Source organism: Ostrea edulis, chromosome 2, assembly GCF_947568905.1.
Source record: "Ostrea edulis chromosome 2, xbOstEdul1.1, whole genome shotgun sequence".
NCBI lineage: Eukaryota > Metazoa > Mollusca > Bivalvia > Ostreida > Ostreidae > Ostrea > Ostrea edulis.
In genome coordinates, this window is record NC_079165.1 from 31,728,689 (window position 1) to 31,752,246 (window position 23,558).

Here is a 23,558-nt window from a genome sequence, read left to right on the forward strand (position 1 = left end):
TCGCTAGCCCGATTTACACTTAGTTTAATAATCACTTTTTTTTAATCATGTAATAATTTCGTTATCTCATTGTTACGACTTCTCTCTTGTAATTTGTTTTAACTGTTTACGAAATGTTATTTGTTTACGAAATTCAACTGTTTAAATATGATTTATATGTGCATATAAAGTTAAAAATAAAAGTTTTATATATATATATATATATATATATTATATATATATTCATTTATATATATACATATATATATATATATATGTGTGTGTGTGTGTGACTTTAAATAGCAATTTCATGAAATACCAGAAGAAAATTCAGACATCGATGACGACTCAATAAAATTTAATATGCCGTGTTAATAAGAGAATATGAATGGTTTCATTTATCAAAATGAATTGGGATATTAATGAATCACACCGGTGAAAATGTTAAGCTACACCTTTTGTCTTCAATCTCAAAATACCTGTCGGACAAAATTCCCACTTGAGGCCTCAACATTCACGCACGTGGCTTTATACACCAATCAAAAAAAGGAATTCTTGTTAGCGCATGCGAAAGATACCGCCGCCATCTTTGTGTTTCAATGGGCAATGGATGCGGGAGGACAGGGTAATTTGGACCACCAAGCAGCATTTGCAGACGCCGTTGCCCGAGCAAGACAGGTAATGTGTAAAGATACATTGTCAGAGAATGTAACTGCGTTATTTTTAAAGCAAAGTACAAATTGTTATGTCCATGTTAGCAGCCTTTGCCAGAATAAGACTGACCGCGTGGTCTTCACTGTAGATATATGGCGCCCAAGAGAACATTCTTAAACTTCCTGAATGTCTATTTCTTTGTACCTGTAAAGAAACTATCGATAAATACATCACTGGCGAAATTATCGATGAGTGACATTTTATTTCCCATGGCTTAATTTCTAGTCTAAAGAATATTACGATGCTTTACCCCCTGAAGCGTAGGAAAACGCGCGTGGTCATCTGTAATTTATGCACATACGAGTGTCGGAGTAAAATAAAGATCCAAATTCGATTGAATTATAGTAGCATACTTTGTTTAGGCAATGCTAAATGATACGTCAGTGCCTAGGATTTTTTGTTGTAGAGAGCTTTTCATTCTCTCTTTGTATTTAAGCTCCACATCATGCATGGCGTCCCCCCCCCCTTCCAGATTTTTCCTGGTATATAATACTGTAGAAGTGGTTATGATTATTATATACGTTATTATATACGTTAATGCTCAGGATAGGAAGGGAAAGATTTATTTTGTTGTAAACAACTTTTCCATTTCATTGTGTCTATTTAATCTCCACATGGCCTCTCTCCACCCCCCCCACCCCCCCTTTACGCAGGGGTATGATTTTTCCTCTTTTCAGAGAAAATCTTCTGATTGGCTCAATTTTCAAACATACTGGGTTTAATCTTTATATTTTTTGAGGCAGGACCCCCCCCCCCCCCCCAAATTTATGGTAACTTGCTGGGAAAGTATGATGGAAATTTGTTTTTGCTATTTAGATTATTATCATTTGTGTATTTGTTAAATGTCTTGACAGTTATTAACAACCTCACCAAGTGCTAGGGATGGCATTGTTCAATTTTTAACTCGTATGGATATGAATTGTAGTCCTCTCCCAAAAAAGTCAATTAAAGATTCAGGAGGGTTATATTATTGCAGACACCCTATCAACATATAGTTAGTTTTAATTTTACTTCTGCAACCTTTTGATAATTGAAACACTTTTAACTGACCACATTTGGAAGGTTTAACTAACAACAACACCCCCCCACCCCCCACCACCCACACACACACCCACCCCTGCCTACCTGCTACTTAACAATATTTTTAATGCCGAGTTGAAAGAGGGCAAGCAAACAATTTTTCCAAAGTTGGTCTGATTATTGAAATGTTTCAGATAGCAGCTAAGATTAATCAACCAGGGGCTGGCGGTGGTGACGGTGCCCAGCCTTTAAAACGACCTTTTGAAAGTGACGGAAACTCATACGGTATGCTATGCCTTATTCAAGTATATATCAAGATATTTGTGGCTCAAGCTGTGGACAATAATTACGGTACAAAATTACGGGATTGAGAAAGAAAATTGAGCCACAGATATCTTGTATTCTCTTCAAAGCACGGAAGTACGTACTCAATTAGTGTGCTTGTGTGTGCATCTTATTGCCTTAAACATGTATACATGAAGTTATATTTACAGCAAAATGCCACTAAAAGGTACATTGTCTTTCAAAAGATTCTGATGAAAAAATAATTCAAAGTCCAGGGGGATCATATTAGAGGTATACTGATCTTGATTATTTTTGGATGTTTTGGGTAAGCAAATTCACTTGAACATAGCAAAGACAGTGTACCTCTATGTGACAAACCCTGAAATGGAGACAAAGTCTGAAAGAAAATTTAAGATAATATCAGAGAAGGTTTATTTCTCCTCTGATGGGAAAAACATATTTGCACAATTGTTGCTTTGTTTCTTTTCACAGGTGAACCAGACCAAAAGAAGACAGTGTCTGCAATTAATGACCGTATGTTTTGACTAGTTTGTACAAAACACATTATACTACTGTATCTTACTCCAATTGTCCAGCACATCTCGGCTTCAAATGCTAGCCAGTCAAACTTCTTCCATTAACATCAGTTTTTTTGTTGTTTTTTTTTTATATTACTCTTTGCATAGGACATTAAATATTCCACTGTTTATATAATCAAGTAATATTAATTTTTCAAGTTTGTCAATTTTGTGTCAAGATCTTTTTGATAACTATTATATAAATTTCTGTTTTATATTTATTGAAAAAGGATTCTTGTAGAAGATCTTGATTCAGATTGGTTATGGGTTGATGTATATCTTGTTCATAATTTAATACTATTTAAGATGCTGACTCTAGTAAATTATTGATGTAAGTGTGATTTGAATTCATAAAACTATTGAATTATTGCTTTTGAAATTTGTTCATTGTACCACACATATAACATCCTTACAATATTTGCATGTGATTACATCTGTTTTCAGGAGTCAATTACATCTAATTAGATCACTTTCATTTAAGAAAATAGACCTATTAGCACATCCTTAGAATTAAGTCTTTCCTGAGATTAACTTTAATAGCTTTTGTAGGAAACCAGTGTTTGTATGTTTTAAAAGCTGTTCAGCATTGAAAACAAAAAGTCCAGTTGCAATACTTTGTTATCCAAATTTAGGGATACACGGTGAAACTGATATATTTTACTGATGTACTGAATTTTTAGATTGACAAGGATCAGTTTATGCCTCGCTTTGATAAAGAGAATGACTGGTTTGCACCTGTCAGCAGACCAAGTGTTGTGAGTTCCATAACTCTGGAATACTTTGCTTGACAAACATCGCACTTACTATACCGATAGTCCTTAAATAGGAGATGACTTACTGATTTTGAGGTCGAATGTCAAGGATCAAACTAATTTTCAAGATCTTCAACTCTTTGTTTGATAAACAAAACCCTTTTGGAGATCGATAGTCCTTATTGAGATCATTCAGTCATACTTTCCTGGATGTGAAATAATCTTCAGAATCCTTTGCTGGATAAACTTTAAACTCAATCAGTGGTATGGGTAAATGACCTCATTGATTTTAAGGTCATGAGTCAATCTATTCCCGGTACAAGAAAATATTGTGTGCTCAACATTTTTTTAATCCTTTGACAGCAGTAAACTTTGTACTCGGGTTATCCCCAGGTTTTCATTATCGTTATAATATAGACATTCTTAATTTAAAGTACCTGTTTATAAAACATTGCTTGTGGCTTCTTTTGGTGATAGGCATTCTTTTATCTATAAAGAGTTAAAACTTGTCACTGAAATTAACTTCCAAGTTATCAATCCTTGAAAAGTGAATGACAGGAAAAACTTAGACAAGTTAATCCAGAATCTCAAAATTTAATTAATAGTATTGGAGTAATGTGCACACTGGAATGACTTGTGTTAATTTAACCTTTTAAAAATCTAGTCACTGTTGAAAAGTTTGTGATCATGATTGGCACATGTTGCAGAAATTGTGTATTGTTGGTGTTCTTTGTTTTGTGCATGTGTGTAATCTAGTTATCTCACCCTGCCCTCCAGTGATTGGGATATAAGAAGAAGTATTACTACACCTCAATCTTAATTATATGGGACAGTGAAGATGTGTTGCATTCAGTTCATTGTGAATATTGCCACTGTTTGCTATGTAGCACATTTGTGAAAAATTGAATGATTGTAAAAATAAGCTTAGTTCATGCTTATCAGAACATTACATATACCCCCAAAAGGGGAAAAAATGAGTGCACATGTGCGTTTTCTTTTATAGGTTAGGGTTTCAAGCATGTTCTTGCAGATGTATTTTCAATATATCTGATTGTTATTGTATACAAAAATGATACTTTTTCTTGATGCATTTGGAATAGAATAGTGATGATATGAGATTCATGGCAGTCTTAAAGTAAACCACAATAGGGGATTGAAAGTATATGCATGACAAACTTGTGTATTCTTTATCATCATGACATAACTTAAGTTTCTTTATCATCATGACATAACTTAAGTTTCTTTTTCATCATGACATAACTTAAGTTTCTTTTTCATCATGACATAACTTAAGTTTCTTTTTCATCATGACATAACTTAAGTTTCTTTTTCATCATGACATAACTTAAGTTTCTTTTTCATCATGACATAACTTAAGTTTATCATCATGACATAACTTAAGTTTCTTTATCATCATGACATAACTTGAGTATTCTTTATCATCATGACATAACTTAAGTTTCTTTATCATCATGACATAACTTAAGTTTCTTTGATAGATGTGACTGCTCCCATTGATTTTAAATGTTTGTACATAGATTTAAATTACTTTTTTTTTCCAAATTGATTTGAAGTGCAGATTAGGGAAATACATTTACAGTCTGAATGATAACTCTAAACATGTAACAAGTTTCTCTGAATGTAAATGGATTGTCATATTGGCAGAGATTTGTGATGTAGAATTGAATGTATCCATAGTGAGTAGTAACAAAATTAGTGGTGTGATTTTGTTTAAACTCCAGCTGGTATGAATTTTTTGAGTGTATGGTTTTGTGCAGTTGAGGTGCTGGGCACTGGCTTATCCCAATCACTGTGTGAATGTGGATTCTAACAGTGTAGATATAGAAGCAGCTTTCTTGAGTTTACTGTTGTGATCTAATATTCAAATAGAGTGTAGACATTTCTGTAGATTTCACTGCAATAAGAAAGATACATGTACCTTGTAATTCCAACTTAACCTCTCTGACTTTATCATTTACAGGATATGTTCTGTTTTTCTAGGCATGAGCTGTTTAAGTCTCATATGGTGTTTTTCTTCTTTCACAGCTATTGGGGCACAGTTAAAAGCTCTCCAAGACCAGCAAAGGTAAGTTGATCCATTATAAAAACTCAAGTTAGAGAATGCTAAATTGTTGTGAAGTATAGTGGAAAAGAAGTTGTTTCTTTGAGACTGGAGAGAATGTAAAGGCAACAGGTCATACATTTGTAATGATGACTGATCGTGAGAATTTTGACAATTTCACAGTAGAAGCGAAGCCGCTCAGGCAGCACAGGCGGCAGCAGCCCGAATTAATCAACAGTTAGGAGTCGGCCCTCCCTCATCAGCTCCTCCACCAGCAGCTCCTAAACCTAGCTCACACACAGGATTAGGCATGGTTGTTACCGAAGAATACTCCATCCCTGACAAGATGGTTGGACTCAGTGAGTGTATAATACTTAAATAATTTAAATTACAAAGTACAGACAGTCAACTAGATTGTTAGCTCCATATAGAGATATCTTGACAATTTATTTATTGTGAAGTTATTGAGTTTAACTATACATTTTTTTTTTGCAGTAATTGGTAAAGGAGGTGAACAAATTACTCGACTACAAGCTGAGACTGGTTGTAAAATTCAGATTGCTCCAGGTAAATCAGTTACTTATCATTATATAATTACATACAGTGAAACTTCTCCAAACCGGCCACCCCTGAAAACTGGACACCGGCCGCTTTTTATAGAACATTTGTTAACAAACATGTAATTTTCCCACATAATATTGGCTGATCAAGATCAGCAAGGTGTGAAAAATGAGTGGCCTCTATCATTTCTATGGTTTACCTATGGTGTCCAGTGACTCTTCCGAATTCTGTTCAAAATGTAATTAACAGATTTCGAACATACAGAATGAATATAGTATCGAACACCATATTGTTGCACCAGACTTTTGTGTGGATAAATAAAACCCATGAATGTTAATGATAATTATCAAAAGATAAATTAATTTTCTTGGTTTCCATAGACTCAAAATATTTCCAAGAAATGTTCAAATTACAGTTTCATATTTACTACTGTACTCGGTGTTAGCGCTAGCCGAAAGTAAACTGCATGCAAGTTGATTTCATGCTTTACTTGCCACTTTGGTGAGAAAGATTTTTCTACTGTTCAGTTGTGTACTTCGAAGTTCATTCTCGACTTTTCATTTGTGACTTTAATAAATGCTTTCATTTGTATGATACCATTTAAATATGTCACGATGGGGTCAATCAAGTTTGACTAAAGGAAGGGGGCAGATGAGGACGGAAGTGATAATCGGAATATTGAGTTACAAAATTGTGTCGTCCTAGAAAAAACTTGACGACTGATTGTATATTGTTTTAATTTCCCACTTGAGAATCTTTCACTCATATGATAATTGATAATTAGAGAGCAGATGGAATGAACATTTCGGAAAGAGGATTTAATTTGTATACATCATGATGTGTAGTTAACCAGTGGTATATGGTGTGTGGACAATCCTGGGTTCGAATTCACATCCATTTGGGTCTCTACACTTTCTCCTTTACTGTAACATGTACATTATCATTGTTTAAATGTTATAATTATTTCCGAATGCACCCACTTAATATGTTTTATACCACCCTTGCATTAAGGTGTAGGGGTTAGGCATTTATTCAATATAGTAGCGAGTCTAAATGATATTTTGTTAACAAGTGTGCATAAGTTACTTTTTTCATAAAAACACTGTGAATAGATACCCATCTTGAAATCGTGTATTATGATTTAACCATGTGTTTTCACTATTTTATTTGTTTTCCCTTTTTTGAAAATCCTCAGATGGTGATGACGACTGTGAGTATATTTCAGTGTATTTGCAAATAAAAATCTTAACTGTATTAAATTGTTCAAATTTAGTGTGGCTACTGAAAATGAAATGTGGCTAATAAAAATTTGACCTAATTAGCCACAGTGGCTTGAGAAAATTCTACACTAGCGCTAACACTGGTAATTTTCACAAACGTCAAAACAAATTTGTTAAGACATGCACGATGGACATAAACAGTTTTTATAGGTAAGAGGAATGCCAATAATGTATTCTGTTATAGATTTTCAATTCAAAATAAGATGATTTAAGTGAGGGTATTTCTTTAATAAATATCTGTAGGCAGGTAAAAATGGATTAATTTTATCCCCACCAATGATGAATTATAGATCACCAGATCAAAGTGAACATTACCTACTTTGTGTATTAATTACAGCAATCATACGGCCTGGGTTGGGAATTGGAAGTAAACTTGATAGTCATTTTGTTATATTCTCAAGAGTGAAATAGTCTTTGAACACTATATGATTCGTGGTATGAAGATAGATTTAATGAAAATTCAGATAAAATGTCTAGTTCTCAGTAAACCAGCCATCCCTCGAAACTGGTGGTCTTTTTTCTCTCTTGGTCCAAGAGCCGGCTGGTTTAGAGAAGTTTCACTGTACATAATACTTGGATTAGTCAAATGAAGGCCCTTTTTGATTTTGCGAATTGAATTATTTTGTATTTATAGAATTATGGAACTTGCATTTTTTTTAATATTTAAGATAATAGCACTTTCATGACTTTAGAAAGTTTTCATAAAATCTAAAGGTAATGCTCTTATTAGGAAGAGCAAGACTGATTTTCAGATGTATCAGTTTTGTCATTATGGAGCCATGCAACTTGATAATGTCAAGATTGAAGTAATTGTTAGTTTTGTATTTTATGTTGAATGAGTTTTGATATTGTGTCACTTAAGTTTTGATATTGTGTCACTTAACTGTAGAGGGATTTGGGAGATGAGAAAATCTTCATAAGATTAAACGTAAAAAGTCGGTTTTAATTTGTACTAGACATATCTGGAAAGAAATTAGAAGCAAGCATGTAATGTATTATTGGATTGTGAAGTGTATATTTGGCAAAAATAAAATGTGTTTCCCATTTAATTTAGAAAGAATATTAGGTGGAATAAAATAGGTATTAAAATAAATTTTTTTAATGAAACTTTTTTAGTAACATTTCTAGTGTGCATGTTCATGATATTCGTTGAAGAGCCTTATGGGGAACAGATGTCATCAATTTTTTTCTAAAATTTTAGTTTTTTGATGCACTTTTTATACCTATAAAATAAGTATATGTATATATTATTCATACTTGTCAAACATTTTGAAGATTATTAGTATTTAGCCAAAACAGAAATAAGAAACTCAAAAACAACAAGAAATCCGGTTTTAATAAATAATGTATATTGTCAATAAGATACTTGGGGTTGACAGTGAAAATGATGAATTTGAGTGACCTGTCTGTTCTCGAGATTTAAAAAAATTATGCATGAACAGGTAATGCAAGATTAATTATGCAAACACATCTGGTAAGGGACAGATATTGCTATGGAATATTTACAGATAGTTTGTTAATGTTAATTATTGAACTCTGAAGGAAATTTTGAAAGTTTTAAAGGAGAAGGCATTTGTTTTATTTTAGATGCACATCTATACATTAACCAGTTTACTATGATTGTTGATGAAAGATTAAAGTAAATTCTTTAAGTATAGTTGTATAAATGCTGGTTGAAAACTGCAACTTTCATGGATTTTTAAAGTGGGGTGGGGTGGAATTGCATTGTATTTGAAAGTATTTTGATTCAATCTTCCTCTGGAGAAAAAAAGGCTATATTTTTCATTATATCATGACTAATATGTGTTTTCAACATGAAAAAGTTTGTGTATAAATAACTACTGTTCTCTAATTTTGAAAATGCTGGAAAAAAAAATAATTTAATGTCTGCAGTGTGATATATTAAAATAAATTCCAGACACTGTGAAATGTATGGCTAATTACAGTATTAAATCTTATTTCCTTCCTTTACAGATGGTAGTGGACTGCCCGATCGTCAGTGCACTCTGACTGGGTCCTCCGGATCTATTGCGTAAGGACAAAAATATTTGCATAAAAAATTGATTGGATTGCATAAAATAATTAAAACATTTAAAAAATAATTATATTGTAGGAAGTTCAAATGGTCATATTGTCTTTTACAGTGCTTGCAAGCAGCAGATACAGGACATCATTATGAGAGCTGGACAGACTTCAGGGCCCATGATGGGTGGTATGGATGGCATGGGAATGGGTATGGGCATGGGTATGGGTAATGGTGGAGGAGGAGGAGGAGAAAGAGGAGGCGGAGGACAAACAGTTGTGGAGATGATGGTGCCAGGCAACAAAGTTGGACTGGTTATTGGAAAGGGTGGAGAAACTATCAAACAGCTACAGGTATCGTACACCAACTCCCTTTACAGTATGGATACACAAAAGGTTTTATGACTAATTCTAGATATTTGTGAAATACATTTCTTGTATCGATTTTCAAAAATTTTACTTCCAGGAAAGAGCAGGGGTTAAAATGGTAATGATCCAAGATAGCAATGTCCCAACAGCTGTTGAAAAACCTCTTAGGATCTCTGGTGATCCCCAGAAGTGTCAAAGAGCCAAAGAAATGGTACTTGACCTCCTGGCAGAGAAGGAGATGGAGGCAAGCATTACCTAATTACTCATGTTATTGTATTTAAAGATAAAGAGAGTTGCTGTTGATAAAATCTATGTTTCTGTTTCCTTATAGAACATGAATAAAGGATTCAACGACTATGGATCTTTCAGTGGTGGAGGTGGTGGTCCCCCTATGGAGGTCAGTAGCATAGATTTGTGTATTAGCTTTATGAAGTCGGGGAAAACATCCACAGGGCTGAAATAATGTTATTGCTTTGCTCTGTGTAGATTCCTGTACCAAGAACTGCTGTTGGAATTGTTATTGGCAAGAATGGAGACATGATCAAAAAGATTCAACAAGAGAGTGGAGCCAAAGTTCAGTTTAAAACTGGTAGGTGGTAACTTAAAAAGCAAGCACTCAATTAGAACCCTCACAAAGATCTGTGTTGTGAGTGTGTCGGAAGAGTGCAACATCAATGCAAGGATTCGCTAACACCATTTGGACAATAGTCCCATAGATGGAGTTTGATAGTAGACCTTGCAACAGTAAATTCCTTATTGAAGTTAACAACAGGTTATAGAATAGAATGCTAGAGAAACAGTAATAAGGTGTGTTATTAGTTAATGTTTTATTCTACGATTTTAGATGATGGAAGCAGCCCAGATCGAGTGTGTGCCATCACGGGGGCACCTGACAAAGTTCAGATTGCTGCTCAGATGATTCAGGAATTGTTAAATGATTATAATGTGAGTTGTTGAAATTGTAATGTCATATCCTTGACAGTTAATTTTTATGTATATGATAAAGCTTTCAAGATGAATTTCTGCAGTATTACTCAGTTTATGTTTCCATGGCAACAGAAATAACTTTGAATGTCCTTTGCAGAAAGTTTGAACAGTCTAACCTTTCAGAAAATATTTACTTTATTATAGGTAAATAGCACCAAAACTTCATAGACAATACATCATATGTTGCTAATTTACAGGAAACGCACTAATGTCTCTTGTCATGTAAAGGGTTAAATAAGGTTAGGGTTAGAAATATAGAGTAGGGTTGGAAACTGGAACAACATGATAATTTTTCATTTTTACACCTAATAAATGTGCTCTCTTGAAGGAAATGAAACAAATCTGAAGTATAGGTATTAATGTATTTCTTTACAGCAGCGAGAAGGAGGGATGGGACGTGGGTTTGGAGGAGGAAGAGGGCGTGGTGGCCCAGGAAGGGGTCGGGGTGGATTTGGAGGGGGGCCAGGAAGAGGCATGGGCCGAGGGGATGGATTCGGTGGAGGATTTCAGGATGAAACTCAGTTTGCTGTCCCTGCAGACAAATGTGGATTGGTTATCGGAAAAGGTGTGTAATTGCTATCTAGGCTCAAGTGCTTAAAAAGAAACATTTTTGTGTGCGTGTGTGTAGTTTTGGTTTTTTTCCCATTACATTTACATGTTTGGTATTTAATAGGTGGTGAAACCATTCGTCAGATAAACCAACAATCTGGGGCACATGTTGAATTGCAGAAGCATCCAGGTCCTAACCCCAATGAGAAATTATTTAATATCAGAGGAACACCTGATCAGATTCAACATGCCATGCAGATGATCAGTGAGAAAGCAGGAATACCCTATGTAAGTTACATGAAAGATGAGTCATATTTTGCACATTGGCACGGGTATCAGATACTTTGTCTTCGTACCTGACTAAACTTTGTGCTACAGGATAACCATTTTGCAACGCTATCTGTCTCTGACAGCTAGTTACTAATATTTATGGGACATTTCATGTTATTTACCAGATTAACTGGGCGGCAGATTCCCATCTTTAGGACGATATTTTTCTCGAGCTTAAGAATGCACATCAGAAAGTTATATTGTACAATCATAAGCATTAATAATTGGTATGATCCATGGACAATTCAGGAATATCTTGTCTATCTCGGAAAAACTATTTCTATAGCAAAATCTTGCAGCATAATGAATATAAATTTAAACCAAATCACTAAACTTTTCCTTTGAATTAAATGTGAACGATCACAATTACAAAATTAAGGATTAATGTACATTCACTAATTTGATTTGAATATTATTATATTTTGTACTAATTCAATACAAAACATTTTTGCAACTATTTAGATGGGTGTTTTATGCACAGAAAACAAATTTATTGACTTTGAAGACTTTGTCTTGCATTCTATAGATATTGTGTTAAGATGAGGTTTTTGCTGTTTGTCATTTGACTTGACTTTATGCCAACACAGTGATTTCATTAAATTGAATTATATGTTGACCTGTTAATTTTGTGGTAGGGTGGTCCCGGTGGTCCCGGAATGGGAGGGCCTGGTGGTCCTGGCCCTCATGGAGGACCAGTACCAGGGGGTCCAGGGTATGGAGACCAGTTCGGAGGACAATATGGTGCACCTGGGTAAGATATTCACATCTCTACACAACACTTGAATGTTGTCGTCAATTTGTTGCTTGTAATTCCCAAAATAAATTCACCTTTTTACTCAGAAAATCAGTGCAATGATGTGTTTTGTCATAGAATTTCACATCCTGCTGTCTTCATAAGAAACTCTTTGACTTTTCAAAAATATTTTGTGAGGAGATGATGAGTATTGCCGACTGTTTATGGGTATGATTATAATTACAGTCAACAACAAGGGGCGGGGCAGTATGGAAATGGTCCCCAGGGAGGCTGGGGAGGATACAATCAGCAGCAAGGATACCCTCAGCAACAGTCCGGTGACCCCAGTCAGGGTGGTGAGTACTGAACATTGCAATATAGGACAAACATCATTTAGTTGAGCTCTTCGGCTCCACTGCAGTGATCTTTTCTGATCAAAAATTGATTCACTGTTGTTATCATTTTTCTGACTTCTTCATAAGAATATATAACACAAACAAGATAATTGTAATGTGTGAAAATTTTTAAGTTGCATTGTATACAAATGTATGATAGTCCTAAGATTTTAAAATTTACATGTGCCAAGATATAGTGAAAATTGCAATTTTCTTCAAAACTGATAATCTGCCATTTTGCAGATTTTCATGAATTCCATAACCAATTTGGTCATCTTTAGATTGATGCAAATCCATTGAGAAAAAATTTAGAGAGGTGGGGAGGGATGTGTGTATTAAATTTTTTGTGGGAGACTGCTTGAAGGAATTTCCTTGAATTGACCATTCAAGTAAAATTCAATCAGAGCAAAAATTGTGTTTCCACTAACCTGACTGGCCCTAAATTATAACCATGACTCGAGAATATTTTCTGATTTTAATTTTACAAAAAAATTGTTGTTTTTCAAGTAAAAATGTTCCCGGTCATTGATTTTCCTTCTAGTTCAATATTGAGATGAAGTAATTTAAACGCTTAAACAGAGATACAAAACCCATTGTATTGTGTCAAGCATGTAAGCAACATTGTTAATGGTTTTAACTAAAAACAGCATAGAGTAAGTCGTCTTGTGGCACTCGTTATTCCTACATGTGTGCATCACATGGAGGGGGTTCGACAATTGAAGTTAAAAGACTTTTACATTGTAGACTTTTATTGATAAAACTGCAGAATCCTGTACGTGGTGCTTTTGATGTTGAGGTCATGTCATGCAGACTTTGTGTACATGAATTTCGGGTCTGATGATTGTGTACACCCCATGATTTCTGCTGCAATTCTTGCTGAGAACATTGTGAAACGGGCCTCAAATACAGCAGTAGTTGTTGGCTGGTGGGAGGTGTTGGGGAAAAATTGTTCAAACTGTATTTTTAAAAAAAAAGATTTAGCTGGAAGAGAGTTGGATCCCATTAGGATAAGTGGGGTCTACCTAGACTGTCATACTACCCTTGCACCATTTCATAACATTATTTTCCAAACATATCCAATAGCATTGACAACCCATTACAAATTTAGAAACGAAATATCTGGTACATGTATGGGTTGTTTTTGTAAATAAATCATGTTTTGTGTTTTTTTCCTGTATACACATTTCATTGAAAAATGCTAATTGTTTGCATGGATAAAATCTGGCACCTGCCAAAATAGCTGAAAAATGAGGATTGAAATTTATTTTATAAAATAGGTGACAGACCCCCAGCTTTAGTATTTAATTTTTCTCCTGTCTTGTCATTAGTCTTTTTCATCTGTTTATCGTAAAATTTAAGTACATTGTTTTTAATCCTTTGGGGGATTCAATAAACTTATGAAAAATGTAGATTGACGACACAATTCAGGCATAAGATAAATAATTCTGTGGTTAGTTTAACTTGACTGCCCCTTAATTATACTCACTACCCTACAAATTGTTTTGATATTATTTGATAAACATTGTTTTAGAGTTGACAGTTGATCTTTCATCAAGGGTAATTAATGATATACCATATGTAGTTGAATTAATAATGAAAAGCGAGTCCTTCATGTTCATTATGTTAATATGCCTTCATCGAGATTGTGATCAGTATCATTGTGTATTTTGAAAATAAAGTTTGAGAAAAATATAGTTTATTTTGCTACTTAACTGAATTTATTTGTCTTGGATGTTTGCGGAAACTTTTTTTTTTTTGCCTCGTCAAATTAAAGGACGATGGACATGATTTGAGCTGAAAATTTTCAAATTTTATTTTTCCTTTTCTATTTTGTACGTTGAGAATACAGTGAGATGCACTCATTCTTTTTTATGTAAACAAGGCTTGTTCCTTGTTTTTCTTTACATATAGATTACTTATAGAAAATGTTTAAAACAAAATGAGATGTGCCTAACTCTAGAAACTATTGTGTTCAGAATTATCTTGTAAGTTGCTAAAGTCCGCTTTAAACTTTTACTAGTATATTTAACATGTAAACAAAAACATGGCATGGGCCTTTTGTACATAATACAGAATTTCTCCCGTCTACCTTGACAGTTTACATTAAAATTTTTGTTACCATTAGAATTACCTCAGTTAGGCATTCCAAACATTAAAAATGGAAAATTAGAATTTGGAAATTTTCAGCTCAAATCAACATGCCCCTTAAAAATAAAGACCGGAAAACTTATCTTTTTGATTACATGTGTAATGGAGAGGATGTTTATAAACTGTAGTCTATTGTCCAATCCTTTTATATATCAATAAGATAATTGGTCAACTAAACCAACAAGCCCTTAGGTTTGTGAGGATAATTGTGGATTAGAAATAGTGGGTTAATAAAGATTGGAAGTTACCTTATGAAATGTTTGTTTGGCTCAAAAACTACATTTTTAAATGTTGGAATGTTGTTACATGTTTCATAGACATTGGAATTTGTCAAAGTTACCCACACATAGTGGAGGTGTCTAGGTTGTATCATAGATGGGAATTCCCCGAAGTCTCATTCCTTCAGAAATTTCTAATAAAGATCAAAAAGTTTTATCATTCTTATGTAATTTGATGTCGCATACAGAAACTGCTTTAATGCAGGAACATGACTTGCCCGCCCATGAATCTCGCAGCCCTAAATTCATTGATATTTCCAATATTTAGTTTAAGCTAATTTAGTGATAACACTAAGATTCACTTTGATATCAAAGCATCAGTGGGTGAAGGAAATTCAAGGTCAAATGAAAGGTCATGCTCTATATCGGAGAAAGATCCACCATTTTATGTATAAACACCTACATTCTATATGTAAAGTTTCAAAACAGGTCATTACTTTGTAACTAGTATGATAATGATTTGTTCTGAATGAAGGAATTGCTATTTCCCCAAGTATGGCAAAGTGATAAAAAAAAATTCTCTTCTCAAGAATCATTGGATTAGAAGTTTAAACGATCTCTTCTCAAGAAACGCTTCATCAGAAGTAACTTGCTTAAAAGCTTTCAATTCCAGTTGAAATGCAAGCATCCCGATGTATGAAAGTTTTCCAATGTGAAGTCATGACATATTGTTGGGCCAGTATTGGTGTATTATAGATAGATACAGATTATTCATTGCTATTCAAGGGTCCCAAGAGGCAAGTGAGCATGTGGACCATGAGTCTCTTCTGTGACTTGATTGGTTATTGTGTAGATTTTGATTGCATGATGTTTTAGGAGAAAAGGAAAGGTGTTAGCCAGAGACATTGTACTAGATAACTACAGAACTTTAGCTTTCTGCAGTTAAAATGTACCTTTAAGCAAACAAACAAAACCCCTGCAATGTACAGTATTCATGCACATAATTCGGGTGTTGTATCTCCGATTTTTTACATTGCTGGTTGGACATTTTGATATCAAAGAACATACTTTTGTACTACACTTTTGAGTTCAAAATCTGTTGTAAATTAGAAGTTTTAGTAATGAGGAGGAATTGTAGCTTTGGTATATATAAAAAAAATATGGGAGAGCTATAGTTCATCAGCTGAATAAGTGGTACATATTTTTCCATCAAGTACATTTGTCTATTCTCTGGCCTATGGTGTTTGCATTTACTAAGTGGAATATATTTGAAATCCCTATGGTGAAACCATTATGAGCTCCTGCAGTTCATAATGGATATTTTTAATTGAGGGATATATAAAGACTCTGTCTATAAACGCCTGCATAACAATGCTCAGTATGTATGGTTTCCTGGGGCAGATGACAGTCATCAAATAAGATAATGGTTATGAGCTTGATGTATGTAAACATTTTACTTGATATTTTGTGGTGTTTGTTCTTCAGGTTCAGACAACAAGCAGGCTCAGGACAATGCTGCTGCATGGGCAGCATACTACGCCCAGTATTATGCTCAGTATGGAGGTTACGGAGGACAGTATGGTCAGCAGCAGGGACAGCAACAAACTCAGCAACCTGCTCAACAGTCTCAAGCTCCTCAGCAACAGCAACCTTCATCACAACAGAATTATGCAGAGCCTAGTGAGTGGTCTTAGATTTATGTACAAATGGTCGCAGGAAATTCAATTGCACACTTTTAAGTCCCATCGGTGATGAAAGTTTTATTGTATTCAGGCAGTTTTGCATATTCCTTCTAACAACTGTATACACTCTTAAAATTAACCCAGGTTGATTTGATGGGTGATTTCAGTACAGATAGCTAATTATTTTGGTGGATTTTATTTCATTTGTTTATAATTGCCTTGAATTTATATCAAATGAAACCAATGGCAAGATTTATTTTTTATCAAAAGTTTAAACAATGTCAATTTACCAAATACATGTACCTTATATGGCAACGGGTGTCCTGTAAAGATCTCTTATAGATATGAAAATCTTTCGTTTATGTGACGTTGATGAAGGCTAGGAAGTACATATCTGTTGTTTGCTTGTAGGTATTAACCCTTCTACTGGTCAAGCAGACTACAGTGCAGCTTGGGCCGAGTACTACAGACAACAAGGAATGCATTATCAGGCCAACATGATCCTTCAGCAGGCTGCAACAGGACAGACAAGCGGAGCTCCACCGGGACAACAGCCCCAGTAAACTAATGGCCAGGTATGTATCGATATCATTTATCTTGTTTACAGGAAAGAAGAGGAGTTAGGGAAATGGTGGCCAAGGACTGGATGGATGCAGCAAATCTAGTAGCTCAAGGAACACAAAATCAGTAGTGGATGTAGCCCCATTCATGAACACTTGGCTCGTGATTTTTTGTGAATTTATTAAAACAAAACACTCATTTCCCACCACGTGATTTTTGCCAGGTGAACTTTTCTGTAGAGAGGGAGGAACATTTTCAAAGAGCTTTTCTGCATCTTTGGAGGATGGACTTTTTCATAAAAAAAAATGTCTTTGATTTTGTCTTGAAGTTGTCTTTCATTTGATTTATGTGGGAGGGGTCACCAAGACCTTATTTACATGATGACCATATCTATTGCCTATTTATGTCATTAATATGTGATGATGATCATGAATCTGATGCCTTGACATATTTTTTTTTAAATCTGATGCCTTACCATATCATTTGCCATTGACTTTGCTGTTATCTGAAATTGATTGATACATGTTTTACTCATTGCCTCTTGAAATATGCATGAATACAAATAATGTTAGTGTTATGATGAGTTATGATTAAGTGACTTTAAATATGAAAATGACATTTTAATAGGATGTAGTTTTTAAAATCGTTTTCCTATCCATTACATGATGCCATATTTACTTGTTACTTCACTTGTGCAAGTGATATTTTAACATGTAGTGTTGCATTTCCTTAATTAGGATTTCCTGACTCTTAGCATCTAAGATGACGTTGAAAAGGATGACATGCACACCAAAAAATATCTATTTATCAAAAATTAAAAGATTGTTGTAGAAGCATAAAGGGTTACAAAAAGTGGAATAGGATAAATTGATCAGAAAAGATTTTATTTAAATCTGTATTTTGCAATTGATAGAGCTTGAAAGAATATCATCTGATCTGGAAAATTATATTTTGAGCAAAATTCTTTTCACAAATTTACTCTTGCTAGGATTTTTGGATTTGATATATCCTTTGCATTTTGTGAAATGAAAATGTGTGTGTTTACATAGGCCTCTCTCTTTAAAAAAAAAAAAAGAAAGGAAAAAAAAAATATTAGCTACTTGATTTGTTGTTTTCTTGACGAGTCTCTACTTGTGACAACTGAACAAATCTGCAAGGTAAGTACAAAAGGTAAGTATATTTATTTACATACATAACATAAGTACATGCACTCACTGAGGTAATTTTCCAAAAGTTTTATAAAGTTAAATGTAAAGGGTGCTTTTTTTGACAGGGTGCAGTGCATGTGAGTAAATTGGAATTGCTAAATTGACTTGTAATCTGGAAGGAAGATTCAAATTTAAAATTTTGTAAATCTTCGAACAAAACCCTGTTTAGATGTCAATCTTTCTTCCAGAAAAGATAATCTGCATATTGCTTTTCAGACTGGAGGCCTTCATGACTTTGTATGCTATTTCTTTTATTCATTTATTTCATATAGGACCCTGGAGACTTTTGTGATTTGGATTCAAGAATATATGTCGTACTTCATAGCTCAGTGAGGATTTCATTTTGTATATACCATGTTGCACAAATCGGCACTTCTACTACCCATCTCAATTTCTCTCTTATTTCATAGTATTATTAATTAGGTAAATCCTGTATATTAAACTGTATTTGTTTGAATTTGACTTGCCAAGGCATTGGGCCAAAATTGCATTTTACAGTGAGTTCTGTAATGTTCATGATACATGTTTCTTTGTCTATACCAATATGAAAGTTGCAATGATAGGTTTAATAATACTTGTAGTTCTTGTAATACATTCCATTATTTTTTTCAAATGTAAGATATTTTGTTTCAAATTGAAGCATTATAATGAGATATTTGCATGGATATGCCATAATATTGCTATTAATTGTGAAAGAAATGTTATTTAAATATTATGATGTTTAATGCTAATATGTGCTGCAATCAAAAATATTTTTAAAATGATACGCTGAGTGGAAGACACACTTGTTGGGATATCTGAAGAAGGCGAGAGTAAAAAGTTCTAAAGGCAGCAAGAGCCACACAGATGCCCGGGATTTGCTTTTATTATATCATGATGTTGAATGTCTTATTCAAATGTTTTAACATGTGTATTAAACTAAAAATAAAGATTGAATATGTCTTAGTCAATATTTTAGTGCCACATATTGAATGATTACATTGTAAAGTTGTTCATTTCATTTGTATGGTGAGTCTTCAAGTCTTAACCCAGTGAAACTTATTTTATATGAAAATGTCATTTTTTTCCTATTTTTTTTCCTTCGTATCCCCATGTCTTTGTGATAATGTAATTCAGGATTTTTAATAATGTATAGTTAAGGTATATTTGAATGATATCAAAATTGTGATTTAATATGGTACCATAGTTATTGATAACATGCATTGACCTCGTGTATTGAAAATGTTCTATGTGATACTCTTGTGCTATAAAGACTTTTGATAAGTATTGCCCATGTTGATTAATGATGTACATGCTATGAAGAAATGTTTTTGAACTTGTTGCCCAATATGTCATGCCTTAAATTCCTTCACAGAGTAGTAGAATTGGTGCATTTGTTATACATGATGTTTTTTATATCATCCATACAATCTCACGCCACAACTGCATTCTCTTGTTGTATTACCATGGTATTTTAGCTTTGTTGTCAATGGAAACTTGCATCATAATATTTGTGTCACATGCCCAACACATTAGAAGTGTGTCTTTTGTATTAATCACACAATGGTAGGAAGTTGTAAATAATAGCTTGATTTTGTTTATTATAGCACTTGTATAAAGGGTTCATAATTGCAGGTATATTTTCATCTTATAACAGCCATGTGTTACAATTTGATTTTAGTGGTTCATAAATGTTCGTCCTTCAATACCTCTAACCATGTGTTTATTGTTCATACATAATTACTGCTATAATGTAAAGGACTTGAAATTCATCATTGTTATGAAAACATTTTTAATATGATTTAATGTTGTGTTATAATGTATAAGGATTATTTTTTTTCACAAGATATGTCCACATATGATGATAAATTGTTGGTTTATTTTTTAAATGCAATGATATGAGTATTTTAGAATTGTAATTTTGACTCTATTCACCCTATGGTACTTTTTTAAATAGGCTTTTGTTGAACTTTGGTGTCTTGTTTAACATACTGTTTTTTGTGTCAGATTATATCTTGTAATGTGCTGTGACTTAGAACCCTGTAAGGGAAATTATCCATGTGTCCTCTGGCCATAGAAGGATCTCTACGGCAAGGTAAGGTCCAATAAAAGGTGTTTTACAAGCAATAGCCTCTTGTCATTTCATTGGGGTAGGAATTTTGATTGATTGAATATTGTTTAACGTCCCTCGAGAGAATATTTTACTCAGAGACGTCACCACTGCCGGTGAAGGGCTGCAAAATTTAGGCCTATACTCGGCGCTTATGGCCATTGAGCAGGGAGGGATCTTTATCATGCCACACCTGCTGTGACGCGGGACCTCGGTTTTTGCGGTCCCATCCGAAGGAACGCCCCATTTAGTCACCTCTTACGACAAGCAAGGGGTACTGAGGACCTATTCTAACCCGCATCCCCACGGGAGAGGAATTTTGAAGATAACGGACTGAAAACTCGAGAATAAGTGCATTGCCTGTGGACCTTGGTAAAACGTGCAGAATTTACTGAGTTGTGTAAATGAACTGCCCTCAAGACCAAAAAAATGAGTAGACATAAATCTTAATTTCAAATCCAGCAGTCTTGAAATAATTTTCATAAATATTTTAAGTACATGTTTAAATGTAATTTTTATGCTCCCCCAAAAATTTGGGAGAGCACGTAGTCCTCGTCGTGTCTTTGGCTGTCCAATCGTCTCCCAACATTGATATAATTTACCGCAAATGTTAAGGTGTGGGTCAAGATCAATTGTGATTTAACTGGAAGTTGAAGAGCCACTTTGAACAGTTGTTAAGACGGACGTCAGATGAGAGGATAGCTGGAAATAGTGAGTCTACTGTTTCTAAACCGACAGACTTGGGTCAGGCGCTTGCTTGATATTTTTATTAAAACTTTATGCAAATTATTAAGCAAGCGCCTGTTGGTTCATTCATCCACAAAATACACCATGTAAAAATACATAATAATGCAATAGTATGCTCCATAAGTATGAGGTATCAATATGAAATGGTGGATTCTGAGGATGACTTTCTGTTCTCTCTGTAATTTCTGCATCTCTTGTTCATAATAAGCCTTTTGATTTTGCAAAATGTTGACCTCATAATATTGCATATATTTTCCTTTCCGCGTTTTAGCAACACCCCAGCCATAATGCTTTGGCGGGCTTCCGTTTTGGGGAGAATTCCTTAAGTATTCAGACTAATAAAAATACTGGAAAGAGATATCTCTTTCTCTTTGAGAGATATCTCTTTTTCAACGATTAAAGAGATATCTCTCAAAGTATAAGAGATATCTCTTTAATCGAAGAGGAAGATAACTCTCTAAGTGGAAAAGATGTCTCTAAAAGTAAGAGATATCTGAGGAAAAGAGATATCTTTTATTTAGAGAGATATCTCTTTAAATTAAGAGAGATCTTATTTTTTGAATAAATAGTAAAAGGGCTTGCCATAAATAGTATACTCATTTGGAAAATTCTCGCCTAGCTGAGTGGCTCAGTGGGTTAGCACGTCGACTGCTGAACTGTAGATCGTGTGTTCAAGTCTAGCGGGAGTTTTAAATTTTTCTTCGATTGCTTTGTACTAAAACTGCATTTTTTGACTAAATAAAGTAAATTTAAAAGTTTTCAATTTCAAAATATTGTTGTACATATCCACTTTTCATCATATAAAATTTTTCTGGTGTAGCATACCTCCTTAAACAATATTCAATGAAAATGGAGACTCCTCAATCTATTATGAGAGCAATGAAGAAAGGTAACATCAATTTCATTGGTTCCGACGGATGCTCATTTCCATGTTCCAATACATAGAGATTATCAGAAATTTCTGATCTGTTCAGGTTTCTGAGCCAGAGTTATAAATTCCCATCGGTGCTTTTCGGACTTCGTTCTGCTCCAAGAGTTTTTCCAACAATAACGTCAGATCTTGCAGCATATTTAAGAAAGATTGCAATTCAAATTTTCATGTACCTATACGACTGGTTGCCGATCAATTCAGACAAAGCAACTCTTCCGTCATTGATCAGTGAATGTGTTACAACCAGTCCAGGATATGAGGTTGCTGGTCAATCTCAAAAAATGACTTGCATTCCATGCCAACATATAGAGCATATTTTAGTCTGGAAAAGGGCACTGCAATACAAACAGTCGGGTTTCGGAGTATACTGGATATTATGCAGGGTATTGGAGCAGCAATACAACCAGCCTACTGGGCAGATTGTACACGCGGCCAATACAAAATTATGCCCACTGGCTATGTGGAGGCCGAATTTTCATTCGCTTACCCATATAATGATGATTCGTCCAATTTAATTCCGTATCTAAAATGGTGGACGAGTTGGGAGGTTTTTTCCCCCAAAGGGAGTTCCATTAAAGGGCCCATCATATCGGCAGACATTGATAATGGGTTAAGTTATAGATGTATACATGTAATGTGTTTAGATCAGTATTGAACTAGTGCATACAAAAATGTTTAGAAGAAAATGCAAATACTATAGTAGTTATACAATTGTAAAGGGGACCTTGCGTAAACTACTCGACATGGTTTACAGTTGTGGATCTAGATATATACACACACACACTGAACTACTGCAGAATCACAACACCGACGAAGACAAACCATCAAAGAAACATCAGTCAAACAAATAAAATGTTTCAAGCCCTTTGGAGGTATTTTCAATTTATTAATACTGCAAGAAACTGGACCATGTCATATAGAAAGAGCTATTTGGTAGAAATTAACTCGCAAATTAGAATTGTCACAAATAAAAACAAGCGGCCAATGGCAATGGGCCACATCGCTCACCTGAATCATCTTGGCCCTGCCATTGTTCAGCTGTTGTGATTCTAAAAAGATTTTTCATCAATAATCTTTACTCCCATGAAATTTTTAAATCCAATATTATGGCCCCAATCTAACCCCAAAGGATCACAGAATCACTAAAAATGAATATTCACATAACACTGAAATGCCTTGACACCAATATGATCTTGCTGTTCTGGATGAGACCAAGGTCACAGATCATGGTGTGATACGAAAGACCTTGCCATAAGAAATCTATATATAAAATCTCTATCTTAAATAGTTGAGGAGATATTGAATAGTTCAGATTTTTATTAAAAGTAGGTCAAGGCCTTGCCATAAAAATTAATATA

General features: G+C 34.2%; 1 protein-coding gene across 7 annotated transcripts; it reads left to right on the forward strand.

Annotated features, from left to right (window-relative positions):
* Nucleotides 1-499: 499 nt before the first annotated feature.
* On the forward strand, nucleotides 500-20,539 carry LOC125682515 (far upstream element-binding protein 1-like). Of its 7 annotated transcripts, XM_048923142.2 has the most exons (20): nucleotides 500-657; nucleotides 1,908-1,998; nucleotides 2,491-2,532; nucleotides 5,375-5,414; nucleotides 5,574-5,749; nucleotides 5,886-5,957; nucleotides 7,147-7,161; nucleotides 9,206-9,263; nucleotides 9,376-9,607; nucleotides 9,720-9,866; nucleotides 9,954-10,019; nucleotides 10,109-10,211; nucleotides 10,467-10,567; nucleotides 10,985-11,174; nucleotides 11,283-11,446; nucleotides 12,124-12,239; nucleotides 12,468-12,577; nucleotides 16,468-16,662; nucleotides 17,076-17,239; nucleotides 18,706-20,539. In XM_048923142.2, exons 1-19 carry the CDS (start codon nucleotides 586-588, stop codon nucleotides 17,225-17,227), a joined length of 2,142 nt encoding a protein of 713 aa, XP_048779099.1. In that variant the 5' UTR covers nucleotides 500-585; the 3' UTR covers nucleotides 17,228-17,239; nucleotides 18,706-20,539. The 7 variants fall into 7 exon arrangements, with proteins under 7 accessions (XP_048779099.1, XP_048779100.1, XP_048779101.1 ...); XM_048923143.2 differs by lacking the exon at nucleotides 7,147-7,161; XM_048923144.2 differs by lacking the exon at nucleotides 2,491-2,532.
* Nucleotides 20,540-23,558: the final 3,019 nt, after the last annotated feature.